This window comes from Penicillium soppii (genome assembly GCF_028829465.1).
Source record: "Penicillium soppii strain IBT 18220 chromosome Unknown utg000003l, whole genome shotgun sequence".
Lineage (NCBI taxonomy): Eukaryota > Fungi > Ascomycota > Eurotiomycetes > Eurotiales > Aspergillaceae > Penicillium > Penicillium soppii.
The window spans coordinates 1592922-1610607 of record NW_026643233.1 but is presented as its reverse complement, the minus strand read 5'-3'; the positions used below and the strand labels follow the sequence as shown (position 1 = coordinate 1610607).

Sequence of the window (17686 nt, the reverse complement as noted above, 5' to 3'; positions counted from 1 at the left end):
ATGAGTGGGTAGTTAAAGAAGAGAGGTTTGAGCGGTATCAGTGTACATGAAGTAAGGAAAGAACAATGTAGAAAGTGTGAGGTATGGTGTGAAATGAAAGAAAAAGAGTGAATAGGGAATGGTACCCCAGAATATTGTGAATTTGGTCATTGTTCGCTCGCCTTGAGCAGTGCCTGGGCAGCAGATTGGGCTCGGAGACCTCCGACTTCTCGTTTCAAGCGGAAGTTTTCCTTCTTGACTCGGCCGATCTCATCGAGAGCACTCGCCAGTTGAGACTTCAAGGCGTCTTCGGCGTGTCCCGATCGGACGTCCTTTGCAATCTTACTGAGTTCGGTATTGAATCGAGCGTAAAGAGCTTCATTTTCAGCACTTGCCTCGCGGTACAATTCATCCAACTTCTTGACGCGCTTCTCGCTGAGAACCAAGGACGACTCCAAGTCTCTCTCAAGAGCGGATGTGCGGCCATTGTATTCTCCGGTGAGCGTGTCAATTCTTGCTTCGAGGTTGCGCATGCGAGCTTCGAGGGACGCGGTGGTAGCAGAAGATGGCTTCGTGTCTTCGCGGTCAAAGCTGAAACTCAAATCCATTGGGCTGAACTCCCTCGGAGGTGTGAGCTTTAGAGATCGTATTTCGTCGCCGATCGTTGCGAGGTCGTCTTTGAGGCCCAATTGAGTGGAGTTCTGGGTTCTCTTTTCCAATTGAACACGATCGCGTAACTAATAGAATGTGAGTTCAAAGCCTATTCATATATAGAAAATTCCACGAACCTTTTGTGGACTTTGCATCCGTGCTTTCTGCGGCTTGCTCGAGGAGGACGAAGATTGGGGTCGCTTGCTGGTATCAGACCCGTTCGTGGATGGCCGCTCTCGAAGACCTGGGGCTCGCTGGGGAATGCTGGTCGCTCGAGATTGCCTCCGTGGTTCCTCGTTGGGTGATTCCGATACATCTCTCCTGAGCTTGTTTGTTCGATCCGTATGTGGTGTCCTGGGGTCAATGTTTTCCTTCCTGCTCGGCGTCGAAGGACGAGGGGGAGACAATCGGCGTATAGGTGATCCCAGTCTCGAGGGGGAACTGGATTTTGCTGGTGCTTTAGAGCTAGAGCGCAGTGGGGATTTACCACGCAATGGAGATTCGCCGCGCACAGGCGATCTTGGAATGTAACTGCTTTGTGGTCTGGACTGTTTGGTTGGAGTGACCACCTCGCCTCGCGGGCGACTTGAGGGAGTCGTCGGTCGGAGTTGTTGAGTGGGAGATATACTGGAAGCATCCGATGATGCTGTCGGTGGTCGGAAATCAGACAATGAGCTCCTTCGTTTTCTGCGAATCCTTGGCACGCTGTTTTCAGAGAAGCCTCGAAAGGAACCAAGGGAAGGCAGTTTTTCGGACTTTTCGTTGCCAGTGCCTGGCCTCGAAATTGTCTCCTCAGATGCAAAACCGTATGGACGATCGCGGGAAGTAGGACGAAAGAATCCAAGGCGAGCGTCGACGTCAGTGGACATCGAACGAGTCAAAGTACCCTTCGGCGTATTGGGCTCCGACCCAGCTGGACTTTGCTTCTTGCTCAGCGTCCGCAAAATGGATGCGACTTTGCTTTCGCCTTCGTTCTTGGAGCTCTCCTTGTGCGAGCCAAATCCAAAGCGCTTCCGGAAAGACGAGGAGTTAGATCCGACTGACCCAGTATTGGTGTGGGACTTCGATTGGTCACAGGTCAGTGTTCCTTCCACCGAGGTGCCACCAGGGATAAAGTCTTCGAAGAGATTATCAAAATCGTCAACCAGTCGATCTAGCAAGGAGACATGGTGGCTAGGATCCCCGTCTTCGGTGAGAACCTCGGCAAAAGCCATGGTCAAAGCACCTCGATCCCCGTCATTTCCAGATGCATCGAGCAGCTCGGCAAGTAAACGAATTATCGCAGCTAAAGCTCGTCTGTTCTGCGGAGTCATGTCGGTCAAGAACCTCCGGAATTGATCATCAAAATCGCGCGGTATCATGGTGTCAAACTGGCTCTGAACCCACTTCAGAGAAGAGGAACTCAAGATAGGGCCCATAGTTTGGTTCCAAGCGTTAGCCAGGAAGGTTTCAAATGCGACGAAGAGCGTATCGACTGGGACTTCCGCTGCAGCCTGGATTTTGCTTGGGTCTTCCAATAAAATATTGTAAAGCTCATTGACCGGAGCGCGGTCAACGTGATCTCTGACACGGAGCATTCGACCCAGGATGTTTCCACTGCGAGACTGCAGAGAAAGCACAAAAGCCGCGAATGTTTGTTCCAGCATGCCGAACTGGGTATCCAATCCCTTGGAGGCCGATGCGCCAACGACTGAAATTTTATTACCACTCTCTTCTTTATCCCTTTCCTTTTGCTTTTCCTTGTCTTTGTCTTTTTCTTTCCCGGAGAACTGAGTTGAAAACTGAGAAGGCAAAGTGTTTGATCTTGACAAAGTGCCTCTTGGCGGGGGCATCTTAGGAAACTCGCCGGCAAGAGTTGCTGACCCTATCCCTTTGGCGGTGGACGCATGATCACGACTTCCTCCCAAAAGGTTTGAGATCAATTTGGTCGGTGAAGGCGGTCGGAATCCTCGCGAGGTTTTCACTTGCGTAATCAGGCTGCTGGCCACATAACGAAGGATCTCAAAATTGGAACGAACCAATGGATCTGTCAAGATCGGGTTTCGAGGGCTTCGCAAAGGCGAAAGCAAATATTGAACTGCGATTCTAGGTATTAGTGGTAAGAAAGGCTTGTTCCAACGAATGGTCACTTACGTCGTCTTGAGAGGGTGGGAATAAATGTGTCCACCGTTATCAAATCTGTAGACCCAGAACCAACAACAGAGTCAATATCCAGCCTGAACTGGTCTCCGTTTGGAGGAGATATTGATATTATAACCTCGAGATTGGAGCTTTTCAATATTTGACCACAAATTGTCTTGGGGGTGTCGAAAACAATACGTATAGGAGATGAGTGGACTTGGTTGAGTGCGGCCGTTTCGCCATCTTCGCACACGCAGGCCAGAATTCCCACATTACTGGAGACTCCAGTTGGAGGACTTCGGAGTGTCCATTTACCTCCTTCTCTTTCGGTTTCGGGGAATCGGCCTTCAATCTTCGCTTTCGATATTTCCTCAATCAATCGGCTGGCCCTTCCTTCGTAGGTTGTAGCCAACTCCAATGCAAGCAGGTCCTCTCCAGCGCCTATCTCAAACGATGTTGACTTGGCTGATACGGGCAGAACAAACATAATCCGGCCGCACGTGGATTGCATACAGCGCACATTATGAAAGTCCAGCACTTGCACCACTTGCAGTTCTGATGACGGGAGAGACATGGACATGTCAGTTGTTGATGAGGCCGCGTTATCGATGTCTGCCAGCACACCACGGGCTGTGGCTCGGCTTTCGGCCGGCTTTGCCAGAAGGACCATGCAGTTTTTATACAGGAGCATAATCCCTGCGCTGGACCCGGTTGACTGTGCCAGACGGAAGGGAGGCGTAACTTCATTGAAGTCAACCGCAGTAATCAAGCGACCTTCAGGGAATGTCCCCGATGGCCATCCGTTAACAAGCTCTCTTAGTCGGTCAAGGCTTTGTACATGGCTTGATGGCGAGTCATTCTCAAGCGCACAGATGTCCTTCACGATGTCTCTGGCTTTCAACAGAGGTCGCACAGCAGGATGGACCAAGGGCAAATTGCTGGTCATGGTGTCGATCAACAAGCTGTATCGAGGAAGACGTTGAACGGGCTCCATGAGCAAAGACCGTAGTCTCTGCTCTCCGGTTTCGTAAACTCGTTTCGAGAAGCTCGAGTTCTTATCTTTCATGAACATGTTGAGAGTCTGCGTAAACCCCGTGTGTGCTCGCATGTAATCACCGTATGGCTTTGAGAATCGTGGCAGCCATTCAAAGAGAGATTTCGCGAATGCAACGGCTCCAAGCGGATCGGTTCTATCTCTGGGTAAGCCCCGTGAAGGAAGCTCCGTGTCCTGTCCAATATCTGTGATAGCATCTTTCTCTGTTTCGTCGAGCACTTGTCGAATCACATCGAGGAACCCGAGATTGACTTCGAGAATTTCATTGAGGCATGGTGGGAACAACGCCGCTAGGGCTGCTTCGTCGGGACTATTACTTGATGGTCCACGGTCGTGGGCCTTTTGGAGAAACTCATCCGCCACTTCATGAACAAGGGAATACAACTTTGCAACGTATCGCTCTTCTGTATCCACGAGCTCACACATGGTAAGACGAAGAGCCTCTTTTTGACTTCTTGCAAATAAGCGCGATTTACTAACGTTTGTCGGTTGAGAAGGCGCACGTTTCAATCGCGATGTTGGGAGAAACATAGGATCACCCAGTGCCTCTATGAGTGGCGTATATGGGCCATACTGGGGGCTCTGGTCCTCTAGGTCCGATCCCCCACTCGCCCGTCGGCGGGGCGCTTGTATAGTACCTGCTGGAAGCACCACATCGATGTCAATCCATGGTACCTTGCGTTCTTGATATGCGCTTCGAATATCATGGATAATATCCGATGGATCCTCCACCTTGGTCATCCGATTGGCCAAATCTGCTGCGTGCATTTCATCGAACATCTTGGGTATCTTTCCTCCTGACCGCCCAGTCCGAGCCACTCCCGTCAGACGGGACTTGACCGGCTCAGAAAGCTCGGCAAAGTACCTCAACATGCTCACTGCTAGTCCGCGACACACCTCATTGCCTTGTTTTTCGCGGGGTAGGTGTTTGACGGCTGCGTACACAGGGGCAGCAGGGGACACTGTAATTCGAGGATAGCTTTGGAAGCCAGCTGGTGTGAATATATGGGCTTGGATGCGAGAGCTGCTGACTGTCGCATTGGCGGTGGAGACGGCTCCATAAAACACGAGGATGGATGATAAACACGAGTCGACGACATGATAAAGGCTGAGGTATTCGAGTGGCAGATCTGCCAGTGTGGGGGTTGCTGGGGGAGGTGCGATAGACATGATGGATTTCGCTTGCGACAATTGCGCGAGAAGCAGAGAGAAGGTGCTATCGATAAACAAATGGAATTTTCCGTTAGGCGTAGAAAGAGTGTATCAGGGCGAAGGCAGGCGCAATTAAAGTTTAGGATTAAAAGAGAGGATGAGTTTCAGAGTAAAAGACTGTTTAGGATCGCATGTAGGAGGATGTGCCCGTTATCCTGTTGTTGATAAAGCGATCGCGACAATCGCGCTCCCCTCCATGGAAGCTGGACAACACCAGATGCTTAATTCATAAAGTGGGTGGTGATGGACACGTGCTGGACAAGATCGAGAAAAAAAGAAAGGAAAGGAAGGCCGAGATAAAGTGTAATGAGGGGAGTTTGTTTTTGAGGCGGGGAGAGAGAGAAGCGGTGGGTTGATATCGCGATAGTCCCGATAGTAGCGGGTATTAGCGTCTCACACTAAATATTGCCTGGATTGCCTGGATTGCCCGGGTTGTCTGGATTCTTAGTAGTCGATTAAATGGATTTCTCTTAGCTTTTACTCTGAACTTTCTGCTTCAATGTTTTGATATTGTCTACAGTTTGTCCGGCCAACGCTTTCCTGTTGCTATCTTGTTGCTATGTATCCCCAACTGCTGCAAGGACTGCAGCTACTTACTATTATATGATAGGTCAGATCTAGATGATTCGCTGGTTTTTACCTATAACTAACTAGTTGGGCATTTGCTGCAGTTTCAAAGTGTTGCACATATGCTTGATGGTGAATAAATATAGCCAGCACAAAAAACAATCAAGCATCTTGAATTATCAACAATGCCATTATATCTTGAACAGGGCTACAATGGTCGTTCCATAAGCAAGATCGGATACTCCAATCTTTCGTTTTTTTTGCTTACTTGGAAAATACATCAGCCACTGTATTGATGATCGGCGTGATATAACTAAAGTGCATGTGCCTCGATTACTTTCTGCTTAATTATTTTCTGCATGAGCTAGCTCCTTGATCAATGTTATAGTCATATTGATACTTGCATATATAGATCTCACGTCGGAATTAACATCTAAATGGATATCAACTGTGGAAACAAACAATTCGAATCCATGGATGCAGGTGCGTATTGGAAATTACAAAGATACTGAGCTATTACCTAATACTACCCAATGGTATAAGTTCAATACATGAGAATAATGTAATGTATTGTTACAGGCCCCTGGTTTAGGCGGTGAATAGGCGGGGAAGACGCTAAGCTCGAATAGGAAAGGTAAAGGCAGTATAATCCAAGAGACCACCTGGGCAGCTGGTTTGTTCCGACCCCAAAACGGTGTTATAACAGCGAGTATCTCTTGCGAGGCTCGATTCCACCATGGACTCACCTTTACCTCCCATTGCTATCGACCCAGTAGCTTTGGTGACTACAGAATGCATTACCGTCACGTCCTCGATGCGCAAACATGCCCGGTGGGCACACTCCTCCGTCTCCGCTATCTTGGGCGGCAATGGAGCATCTCGCGTCTATGAACGGGATACATCTGCTCCCCCAAGTCCCAATCCCCGCAGGACTGGTCAACCGACACCTCAGGGCGACGATGATCATGTCCTGGCTAATCGTTGGGGTCTACGGGGGAAGAAAGGGAAGAGCATGCAGGACAATCCATTGATATCGGCCTTCACGCGACTAAGAAGTGATCTCAAAGATTGCAAAGACATCACAACTTTTGATACCCCAGCTTTACTTCATCCATTTTTACAGGTCGTCCGCTCCTCATCGACCTCCGCCGCAATTACTTCCACCGCCTTGGTCGCCATCACCAAGTTCTTTTCATACAACATCATCAACCCAAGCTCTCCGCGGCTCTCAATAGCAATGCAATTGCTCTCCGCCGCCATTACACACTGTCGATTCGAAGCGAGCGACTCCTCAGCGGACGAGATTGTCCTATTGAGGATCCTAAAGCTGATGGAAGGCATACTTTCACGACCCGAGGGCGAGTTGTTGGGCGACGAGAGCGTGTGTGAAATGATGGAAACGGGACTAAGCATGTGCTGTCAAGGGCGCCTCTCAGAGGTCCTGCGGAGATCCGCCGAAATGGCCATGGTCAAAATGTGCCAGGTGATATTCATGCGACTATCGCACCTTGATGCAGACATGCCCCCAGGGCCAGATCCATTTGCGGGCGAGGATAAGAAAAATGATGCATTATCTCGATTGAAGATGGACCCGTCAGTCAACGGGGACACCGTCACATCGCAGCATCTGTCAGCCATCAGTGCAGATACATCAGCAGCCGAACGGCACAGCACCAGCCGGGAGGGAACACCCGATCAGTCTGGTAATGGTAGCGCTGCAGCTGCACCCCCGAGTCCAAACGATGATCCCGAGTCCGAGATCCAGCCTTATTCGTTGCCATCTATAAGAGAATTGTTCCGTGTCTTGATCGACCTGTTAGATCCCCATAACCGACAGCATACCGATGCTATGAGAGTCATGGCACTTCGTATCATTGATGTTGCCTTGGAGGTAGCGGGACCCTCGATTGCCCGACACCCCAGTTTGGCTGCCTTGGCCAAGGACGACCTTTGTCGATACCTCTTCCAATTGGTCAGGTCAGAGCACATCGCCATACTAACCGGCTCGTTGAGAGTTGCTGGCACATTATTGTCAACTTGCCGACCAGTCCTGAAGCTACAGCAAGAACTCTATATCTCATATCTCGTGGCCTGTCTGCATCCTCGCGTGGAAATACCGCGAGAGCCTGGCATTGACCCCTCGCTTTACGAGGGCATCCCCCAATCACCAAAGTTGGTCAAACAACCAGCCTCTCAAACCAACAGCGGAAGATCCACACCTGTTCCTGTCAAGGACCGCCAAAAGCTAGGACTCGAAGGTGGATCGAGAAGACCCGAAGCCCGAGAAGCTATGGTAGAAAGTATTGGCGTTCTGTCACGGATACCTAGCTTTATGGTTGAGCTTTTCGTCAATTACGATTGTGAAGTAGACCGAGCGGATCTCTGCGAGGATATGATCGGACTTCTCTCTCGCAACGCTTTCCCAGACTCCGCGACCTGGAGTACTACGAATGTACCTCCATTATGTCTTGATGCTCTGTTGGGTTATGTGCAATTTGTTTACGACCGGCTGGACGATGAGCCGGTACAAGGAGACTATCCCGCCCAAGAAAGCCTACGGAAACAACGCCAGACGAAAAAGCTCATCATCAAAGGCGCTCAGATTTTCAATGAGGACCCCAAAAAGGGAATCGCCTTCCTCACAGGCCATGGTGTTATCGAGGATGCGAAGAACCCCGTGCTGGTGGCTAAATTCCTCAAAGGAACATCACGTCTATCAAAGAAAGTTCTCGGAGAGTACATCTCCAAGCGTGGCAATGAGGAGTTACTGGGTGCCTTCGTGGACTTGCTTGACTTCTCAGGGCGCAATGCGGTTGAAGCGCTTCGAGAGCTACTTAGTTCGTTCCGTTTACCTGGTGAATCGCCTCTTATCGAGCGAATTGTCACGATTTTCTCGGAGCATTACGTGGAAAAAGTTAAACCTGAAGGCATTGCCGACAAAGATGCCTTGTATATCTTGACTTATGCCATCATCATGCTGAACACCGACTCTTATAATCCTAATGTCAAGGCACAAAATCGCATGACCTTCACCAGTTTCGCAAGGAACTTGCGCGGTGTCAATGCCGGAGGAGATTTCGCAGAGGAGTTCCTCCAAGAAATCTACGATTCTATCAAGAACAACGAGATCATCTTGCCCGACGAGCACGAGAATAAACACGCTTTCGATTATGCTTGGAAAGAACTATTGTTGAAGTCTTCATCTGCTGGCGATGTTATAATTGGAGAAACTAACGTGTTTGATGCTGAGATGTTCGAGGCTACATGGAAACCGGTGATCGCGACCCTCTCATATGTCTTCATGTCAGCATCGGATGACGCCGTGTATTCTCGCGTGGTCAACGGGTTTGATCAATGCGCACAGATTGCAGCCCATTATAACTTGACTGAGGCGTTTGATCGCATCGTGTTTTCTCTCGCATCGATTAGCACTCTATCTACTCCCAAGCCTCCGAGCACAGCACTGAACACAGAGGTTCAAGCAGGCCAGAAGAGCGTGATGGTGAGCGAGTTAGCAGTCAAATTTGGCAGAGATTTCAGAGCACAATTGGCCACTGTGGTGTTGTTCCGAGTCCTTGCAACAAATGAGGCCACTGTTAAGGAAGGCTGGGAACACATTGTACGCATATTGAGCAATTTGTTCATCAATTCTCTCATTCCTCCATTCGATGCCCAGCTCACGTCCGAGCTCGAAATTTCTCCCATTCCCTTGCAGCCCCCATCGCAAGTGGTTGATCGGGATGGACGCAACAATGACACGGGCATATTGTCTGCATTTACATCTTATCTTTCAAGTTATGCAGCAGACGACCCACCGGAGCCTTCAGATGAGGAACTTGACAACACACTTTGCACCGTTGATTGCGTAACAGCGTGCTCGATACCCGATATTCTAAAGAACATCAAATCACTTCCTTTGTCTTCTCTGGAGATGCTTGTTGAGGCTTTGCTGTCTCTACTTCCCGAAGAAAACGCACCGGCAGTCATAGTTGTGAAATCTGAGAGGCCGACACCGTCGTCAAGAATTTCGAACAACAGAGTTGACCCTAACCAACCAAAATACGACCCTTCAACTATCTTTGTCCTGGAACTGGCCACTGTGCTCACTCTCCGGGATGAAAAGACCTTAGAGGTGCTTGGAGAAAATTTGGCAACAACGCTCCAAACATTGGTGCGCGATGCGAAAAATCTTCACCCACTGACTGTATCCCGCGTCGTTTCTTACCTGCTCAATTTGCTGCGACTCAGCCATGTACGTATATCCGTGGATATTGATTGGCTTCGATTTTGGCCCTAAACTAATGAATTCTAGGATCAACACTTCATGCGGGTACCCGTTGTGCTCCACGCTATTTCTGGATTCGATCAGGATATCTTGGAAACCGTGGCTACAGCTACTGTGAAGGGTCTTGCTAGGTGCATTGCCCACACTGGTCGTCTCAGAAATGAGATCACTATCTCTCCCGACTTCTGGTCGATCTTGCAAAGACTTCACCAACATGAGGCGGTTGCATCTCTCGTATTCGATCTCCTCCAAAGCATTGTCGAGTCAATGCCCGACATTATCACCGCCGATAACTACGAATTCGTAGTCAGCTTGGCCAATGACTTTGTCAGTGCTGGGCGTGTGGGATCTATCGAAGAACGACACAGGGATGCTCAGGCCCGCCGTAATAAGAACCTCAAACAGTCCAAGCCTAGGTATGCTATACTTTTGAACTATTTTTGCTTAATACTGACCTCTCCGTAGTGAGAACCAAGTTGTTACTCGCGGCGTGAAAGCAATTGGTCTGATCTATCATCTGACCGGACGGGTTCCCGCTTTAATTAAACAATCCCACCTTGAGGAGAACGAAGGTAACAATCGACCTTGTGACAGGAAATATGTATTAAGAGTCTAACGTGTAACTTTCCAGCCTGGGCCGCCTACTGGTCACCTATCTTCCAGTCCTTGACCAGCCAATGCATCAATCCGTGTCGCGACATCCGACACCACGCAATCTCCACGCTACAGCGATCTCTTCTATCCGCCGAACTGATCTCAAGCGACGATAATGAGTGGACTAGCATTTTCGACGAAGTTTTATTCCCGCTTGTGCTACTCCTTCTGAAGCCCGAGGTCTACCACTCCGACCCTGTCGGTATGAGCGAGACTCGATTCCAGGCTGCAACATTGGTCTGCAAGATCTTCCTGCGATTCCTTGATCAACTACCCAACCGGACGGGTATGCTTCCTCTCTGGCTCAGGATCCTAGATATCCTCGACCGCATGATGAACAGCGGTCAAGGCGACAGTCTTGTAAGTCAACCAATTCTCTCTGTAACCAGAATATCCAATCGACCCCTTCTAACGCTATTTCTCTTCACAATCTTAGGCCGAAGCAGTCCCCGAAAGCTTGAAGAATATCCTGCTAGTCATGGCCGACGGAGGCTACCTCGTGCCTCCATCTCAAGATCCGAGCAAAGAGGAAATCTGGATCGAAACCCGCAAGCGCCTCGGCCGCTTCTTGCCCGATCTGTTTTCAGAGATCTTCCCCGATGCTCCCAAGGACTCGGAAAAGTCTCGACCGGGCACTGCTGTATCCTCTCCGGTACTGGCCACTGAGGTAGAGCAGAAGAGCGAAGAGACTGCCACTTCGCAGGATAATCCTGAGAAAGAGGAGGCTGCGGTCGCAGATAGCGAGATACAGCCTGCTTCGCAGGAGGCTGAGGAAGGTACCTCGTAATGAGGAGTCTCGATGCCTTCCAAGGTCTCGTTGAATTTTTCGTGGTCTTTCTTATTTCTCTGGTCTCTGGTCTCTTTGCATTTACAATTAGAAAAGCGTTGGGGCTGCGCTTTAGTTATTTGTCCAATCTCACATGTAGATATAGCTTGATTTGATAATTGGCGTTACATGCTAAAATATCGCTCACCATCTCATTGATAATTCAATCACCGGATTATGCATGCAATTCTTGGATATTCGATAGTTATGTAGTCTCTACGGTAAAACATGGCTAGGGCCTATGTATTGCTGAGTATGTACCAGTTGAACACACAGTCGTAAGGGCAATCGAGTCGGGCAAGTTGCTGCACACACGTATCATTCCTTGGAACATTCTATACACATACAGATGCAACAATAGAGTTTACTCTATGTCGAATCAGGTATCCTAGCACAAGACACGAAAAATCGAACAAGAAAAAAAACAATCGCAAGGTGCCAAATGCCTCCCTCATTCGAAACAAACGGAAAACCATAATCATGGTTTGAAATGCAGTGGGTTGTGGTAAAACCAACCAAAATCGGAGCTGAGATGACAATTCATCGAAAACGATACTGGGAATGGAGAGTGTACAAGATACAGGTTAACGGAAGAGAGAAAAACAAAAAGACGATGATGAATCAAGTGAGCAGAAGACTTCGTAAAATGTTCGTTCCCTTCTCCGAAAGACATTCCCTTTCTAGTCCTCGTCCATATCAAGATCGATAGCATCAGGGTTGGCTGCTGCTGCTGCAGCTGGTTCCTGGCCTGCGGGTGGGGGTCGGTTGCCTCCCTCTGGACCGCTGCTAGCAGCGACGAAGCCCACAGGGGCGCGAGCTTGACGTTCCAATTCGGCCATGGCATCAAGGTTTGCTTGGTTCTCATCGCCTTCGCCGGCCTGAGGTTGCTGTTGGCTTCTAGCGATGGCCTGGGATGCAATGAAGTTGACATCGGTGCTGTAGACTATTGTTAGCGAAATGTTCAGTAGTATTGGATCAAGAGAGTCACATACTTGTATTGAGCCTGTACACTTCTCTTGATGCGGAGCATCTCTCTGAAGGTATCTTCGTTTCCGTGTTTAACTTCGAAATCCTCGTACTTCTGCCAGAAGGGAGCATTGATCCGGGGATCGCAGAATTGAGATCCGTGGCCGTAGATTGCACGGGCACGATCGATCTCGCCAAGTCGTCGTTCCATCTCGGCGAATTTGAGACACATTTCCTTTGCCTCCTGGTCGGGCAAGGCGGCAATGGCGCGCTCGTAAATCGGTCTTGTGGATGTGAGACCAAAGTTGGAGGCCGACTTTGTGATGTAGAATTCGAACATCTCGAATCGGTCCTCGTCGGACACAGCACGAGTAGCACGTTCGTAAATCCGCATTGCGTGTCGTGCGAGACCTCGCTCTTCTTCCAGATTTCCGTACATCAGGTATAACGGCTTGGCGAACTTCGGCGGGCATGCTTCCAAGGATTGCTCAAACAAGTCCCGAAGGCGCTCAATGCCAATCTTCCGGTCTACAGCCTTAGTCAAGTACAAGTTCCAAAGCTCGAACGCAACGGGATACATGAAAAGATCCAATCCTCGCTCGTACACCTTGAAGGACTCTTCGAAGTATTTGTTCTCTTCCAAGAGGTTGGCGTAGTTGACGACAGTTTGAGGTGTGGCAATCCGAAGTTCGAAGATTCGCTCGTATACCTTTTTGGTCTCGTCCAGGGACGAAACACTCTCGACGAGATCGACATAGAAACTCCACAACTTCCAGCTCTTGTGGATTCGTTGCTGTGGGGAAAGGGTCTCATCAAAGTAGTCCACGGTTGACTTCTTGGGAGCCTGTGTCGCCTTCGCCATGATGCTGACTGCTTTGTCGAAGTTTTCGGCGCGCAGCTCCATTTCAGCCCATTCACACCATGTCTCCGCCAGTTCGGCAACTGACTTGAATGGAACCTTGACAGCCTTGTCGAAAATGACTCGTGCGGTAGCCAGGTCCCCACCGTTTTCGTAGAGCTTGGCATAATTGACCCAAAGCTCGGAGAATTTTCCATGCGCTTTTTTGGGACCAATTGCTGCAATGGCAGCTGTGTATGTTTGAACAGCTTCTTGCTTGTTATCACCCCAGAGTGCCACTCTCTTTTCCCATTCAATGACGTTGTGTGGGTTCTGTCGTAGGAGAACATCATTCACCAGGAATGGTCTGCGATCCATCAACTGCTCAAATCGCAGCATACGGAGATCAAGGTCAAAGTCGGCTTCCTCGTCAACCTTGCCCTTTTCAGACCGAACTGCCGCGCCTTCCATCAAACTGCCAATGATAGACTCCTCGAATTCGACGTAGGAGTCAAAGATTAGAGTGAAATCACGGACTGTCATCACAGTAGTGATTCCCTCCTCAAAGACATCCCGTGCCTTCTCGAAATTGCCTTTAGTGATCCAGTACGTTGCCAAACCGGCCCAGAGCTTGCCTCGCTGATCTGCAAAGCGCTGGATACCACTCCGGAGAATGGCGTCAACATCGATTCCGACTTGTGGACCGGTTTCAATCTTCTTAGCCTTAGACACAAGCAGATCTACCATTTCAGTCCACATTTGGAATGGACTCTTGCCGTTTTTGGATTGGAACCGCTGATTGTCGAGAACCTCCATATACTTTTTCACGGCTTCTGTGTATTCGCCCATTTCGACGAGAAGCTCGATGTACTCCTCAATGTTCTCAGGGTGAATTTGCATGTACCGCGCAAAGATTTTGACGGCGGTTTGTCCGGAAGCAGATCGAGCAAAGCCCTTGTAGAGTCTCCAGATTCGATTGTGCTGGGTGACTGGCAGAGCGCGGAGGGAACGATCAAACGTTCGTCGAGTCTGTGTCACTAGTGGTTGCTGGAGCAGGAAGGAAAGGTACATTTCCCAGATGCGCGGCATCTTATTGAGAAGAATCAAAGCTCGTTCGAAGAGCGCATTCACCTTCTGGTATTCGGCGCGGTATACCATGGGGTTGCGACCCTTCAGATGCTTCATGCGGAACTCGAGATACTAGGAAAGTCAGTAAAAGATATAATCTGAAACTTGGGTAGAGATGTGCTTACCATCTTCCAGAGCTTGTATGACCGCGGCAATTGCTTGCAAGCACGCTCCATGACCTATGAATGATATTAGTTGTATCCCTATGATACGAGTCATGCGGATAGCAACATACAAATGCTTGCTCATAGAGGGTGCCATTTTGCTGCTTGAATTCGATGTAGGCGAGCCATGGCTTCACACTAGTGGCGTCGCGAAGCAAATCTTGTTCGTAGATGATATCCTGGTCGGTCTAGTTACAAAATTTGAGTTAACTTTGACTTCAACAAGTCCAATGGGTCAGAACTGACAATCAAGTAGAGGTCCGGCCGGGACGCAGATGGTCGATCCATCTCTGCGTGCTGCCGGGTTGATCTCGGGGGCAAGAGCGTCCCTGGCATTGCGCCACTCAGTCGAGCGAGTTCCTATTACACGGTCAACGTGTCTGCATATAAAATCGCATAAATTGAATGCTGTCGGCGTGCGCGTTTAGAGCAAACCCGTCAACGGATGAAGTTCGCACGTTGATCTGTATCACGTGATTCCATCTGTATCAGGTGGGCGGTGGAGCTTTATCGGCGTCATATCAATGTGGCCGCATTACGCCAGCTGAACAACAAGGACTCTATTGTGCTTTGTGCTGTGATACAGTCATGTCGGGCGCTGTAGTAGGTATACCCTGGAAATGAAACAGTATCTTGATTCTGACCGACATTTGTTTAGGGCCGAGAGGCAGTCTTCCCCACTCGCCAATCATTGGGGTTGATGAAGAACAAACTGAAGGGAGCAGAGATTGGCCATAGCTTGTTGAAGAGAAAGAGTGAAGCTCTAACAAAGTACGTTTTGCATACCTGATGTTATTCCCAGATCATGTGCTGACCCGTCACCTTCCCACCAGACGCTTCCGAGGTATGCGGTTTATCGACACATTCCCCCGTTCCCCGCCTTAGATGCTAATTGTACTTGACAGACATTACACGCCGTATCGATGAAGCCAAACAAAAGATGGGCCGGGTCATGCAGATTGCAGCATTCTCATTAGCTGAAGTCAGCTATGCCGTCGGAGGAGATATTGGTTACCAGATCCAGGAGTCTGCCAAGCAGGCCCGTTTCCGCGTACGAGCCAAGCAAGAGAACGTCTCTGGTGTTCTCCTGCCTACATTCGAGAGTTACACACAGGAGGGTGTCAATGACTTCGGACTAACAGGTTTGGGTAAGGGAGGCCAGCAGATTCAACGCTGTCGGGAAACATATGCACGGGCTGTGGAGACGCTGGTGGAACTTGCCAGTCTACAGGTATGTTTGTAAGATGCCATTGATTGGACACTGTCTCATCGATTGTACTAGACTGCTTTCTTGATCCTGGATGAAGTGATCAAGGTTGTCAACCGAAGAGGTAAGTTCTCTTTTCCCAGATTGTGCCAATTGTTGCTTGATAGCTAATTTGAGTTCTACAGTAAACGCCATGTAAGATCAAAATAACCGCATAGGGTCATATCCCAGATACTAACATATCACTCACAGCGAGCATGTCATCATTCCTCGAACTGAGAACACTATCAAATGTTTGTAATGACCACTTCCGTCTCTTTTGCACCATCTAATCATCTACAGACATCAACTCCGAACTCGATGAGCTTGATCGAGAGGAATTCTATCGATTGAAGAAGGTCTCAGGCAAAAAGCAAAGAGATGTTGCTGCTGCCGACGCCGAGATCCTTGCAGCCCGTCAAAAGGCAGTAGCGGATCGGGCAGCGGAGCAAGCAGCGAACCCAGAAGCACCTACTGATGCTGCTGCCGCTGTCCCCGTTAAAGAGGAAGCGCCTACAGATGTCTTGGGCGAGGATGAAGATAACGATGTCATCTTCTAGACTGCTATTTTATCCCATTTATCGATACTCTTTTCTTGTTGGCGCCTTCTGTTTTGGTCACAACATGGACCACTTTGTATTCTCTTACTCGATTTAGCCCCTTTTGGCTTGTTTTCATTTACTTTGAAAAATATTGAACTTCATTTGATATGCAACGCGGATGCATTGCAGTAGCAAGAGAATCATGATAAAGCTCTCCGTGTTTCTAATACACATATGTTTGAGACGAGACCTTCCAAACGCCAGAAAGAACAAGACCGGGATATTTTGTGAGATGCGTCCACCCACAACTACTGTCGCTGGTAGGTAACGCGAATGGGCTTGCCTTGGTCGCCCATGGGCATCCCCGACGTAGCCTCCTTCGCGCTGATTGCTCCAGTCTCGGCCTCGTACTCGACGAAGGCAATTCCCTTGCGACCAGGCACCAATCTGACTTCCTGGAATCCCTCGAAACGGCCAAAGATAGCAGAGAGACTCTCCTCGCTTGCATCGTCGGGCAACTCCCGCAGGAACAAAATCTTGTTGGGTGGGAGGTACTCGTCGGGAACGACGGCAGTCGCAGCACCGGAGGTAGGCTTGAGACCGGCACCTTTGGTGGTCTTGGCCGGACGAGCGGCTTCGGCAGCGGCAGCAGGACGCTTGAGCTTCTTCTGTGCTTCGAGGGCCTCCTGGGCTTGCTTGCGCTCTAATAAAATACATGTGTTAGAGCGAGGCACGTGTGGTAGATAATGCGCCGAAGCCAATCCAACATACCTTTCTCAGCTAGGCGTCTCCGCTTGTGAGCCTCGAGCTCATCGTTGCCGCCTTCCCGTTGAACAGTTGCATCACTCCTTGTCTTCGCGTAGTCCAGCACCATAGGCTTGGCGAAAATATCGAAACCGTTCATTTCCTCAATCGCGCGGGTTGCGGCGTCAACGCTGTCGAAGACAACGAAGGCCTGGCCCTTGGCCTTGAGGTTCGTCTTTGCGACGATCTCTATAATGGTGCCATATTCCGAGAAAAGCTCCTCCAGCGCCTCTTTCAACTGATCAATTTTGATTCGTTCGTCTAAATTCTTGACCTAATACGTAGTGAAGTGGTCAGTATGTGAGCGGGTAATGGAGCGATATGATGGAGGGGCATAGGCGCACATATACTCTGCAGAGACTTGTTAGCATGGAACATGATCACCGGTCCCAGGATAGTACTCACGTCGAATTGGGAGGAAGCCCAGCTGCAGATACGGCCGCCATGGTTGCGACTATTGGAGCTCCGGGAGACGGCAGGTCGAGCTTGTGCTTTGAGGCAGAAATGAGGTCTGGATAGTACTCTCTGATTCATAAATCATAAGAAGGCCCCCTTCTTCAACAACTAGCATCATTGGTCTAGTGGTAGAATTCGTCGTTGCCATCGACGAGGCCCGTGTTCGATTCACGGATGATGCACTTTTCTTTTT

At 49.4% G+C, this 17686-nt stretch overlaps 5 protein-coding genes across 5 annotated transcripts; 2 read left to right on the top strand and 3 right to left on the bottom strand.

Moving 5' to 3' along the window:
- Window positions 1-146: 146 nt before the first annotated feature.
- N7529_002749 (putative Rho guanyl nucleotide exchange factor) lies at window positions 147-4975 on the bottom strand (the record flags this gene model as incomplete). The annotated part of the gene is made up of 3 exons (XM_057238277.1): window positions 147-716; window positions 768-2707; window positions 2764-4975. The coding sequence occupies 3 exons, from the start codon at window positions 4973-4975 to the stop codon at window positions 147-149; spliced, it is 4722 nt and encodes a 1573-aa protein (XP_057100888.1).
- Window positions 4976-6320: 1345 nt separating this feature from the next.
- N7529_002748 (uncharacterized protein) lies at window positions 6321-11310 on the top strand (the record flags this gene model as incomplete). The annotated part of the gene is made up of 5 exons (XM_057238276.1): window positions 6321-9836; window positions 9897-10285; window positions 10335-10441; window positions 10501-10883; window positions 10960-11310. 5 exons carry the CDS (start codon window positions 6321-6323, stop codon window positions 11308-11310), a joined length of 4746 nt encoding a protein of 1581 aa, XP_057100887.1.
- Window positions 11311-12029: 719 nt separating this feature from the next.
- N7529_002747 (mRNA splicing protein SYF1) lies at window positions 12030-14781 on the bottom strand (the record flags this gene model as incomplete). Its single annotated transcript, XM_057238275.1, has 5 exons — window positions 12030-12285; window positions 12342-14353; window positions 14407-14460; window positions 14517-14633; window positions 14692-14781. The coding sequence occupies 5 exons, from the start codon at window positions 14779-14781 to the stop codon at window positions 12030-12032; spliced, it is 2529 nt and encodes an 842-aa protein (XP_057100886.1).
- A 252-nt stretch (window positions 14782-15033) lies between these two features.
- Window positions 15034-16251, top strand: N7529_002746 (H(+)-transporting V1 sector ATPase subunit D; the record flags this gene model as incomplete). Its single annotated transcript, XM_057238274.1, has 8 exons — window positions 15034-15048; window positions 15104-15216; window positions 15279-15289; window positions 15351-15676; window positions 15728-15776; window positions 15838-15847; window positions 15905-15945; window positions 15995-16251. The coding sequence occupies 8 exons, from the start codon at window positions 15034-15036 to the stop codon at window positions 16249-16251; spliced, it is 822 nt and encodes a 273-aa protein (XP_057100885.1).
- A 290-nt stretch (window positions 16252-16541) lies between these two features.
- N7529_002745 (U1A/U2B'/SNF family RNA-binding protein) lies at window positions 16542-17483 on the bottom strand (the record flags this gene model as incomplete). Its single annotated transcript, XM_057238273.1, has 4 exons — window positions 16542-16936; window positions 17005-17311; window positions 17382-17388; window positions 17443-17483. 4 exons carry the CDS (start codon window positions 17481-17483, stop codon window positions 16542-16544), a joined length of 750 nt encoding a protein of 249 aa, XP_057100884.1.
- Window positions 17484-17686: the final 203 nt, after the last annotated feature.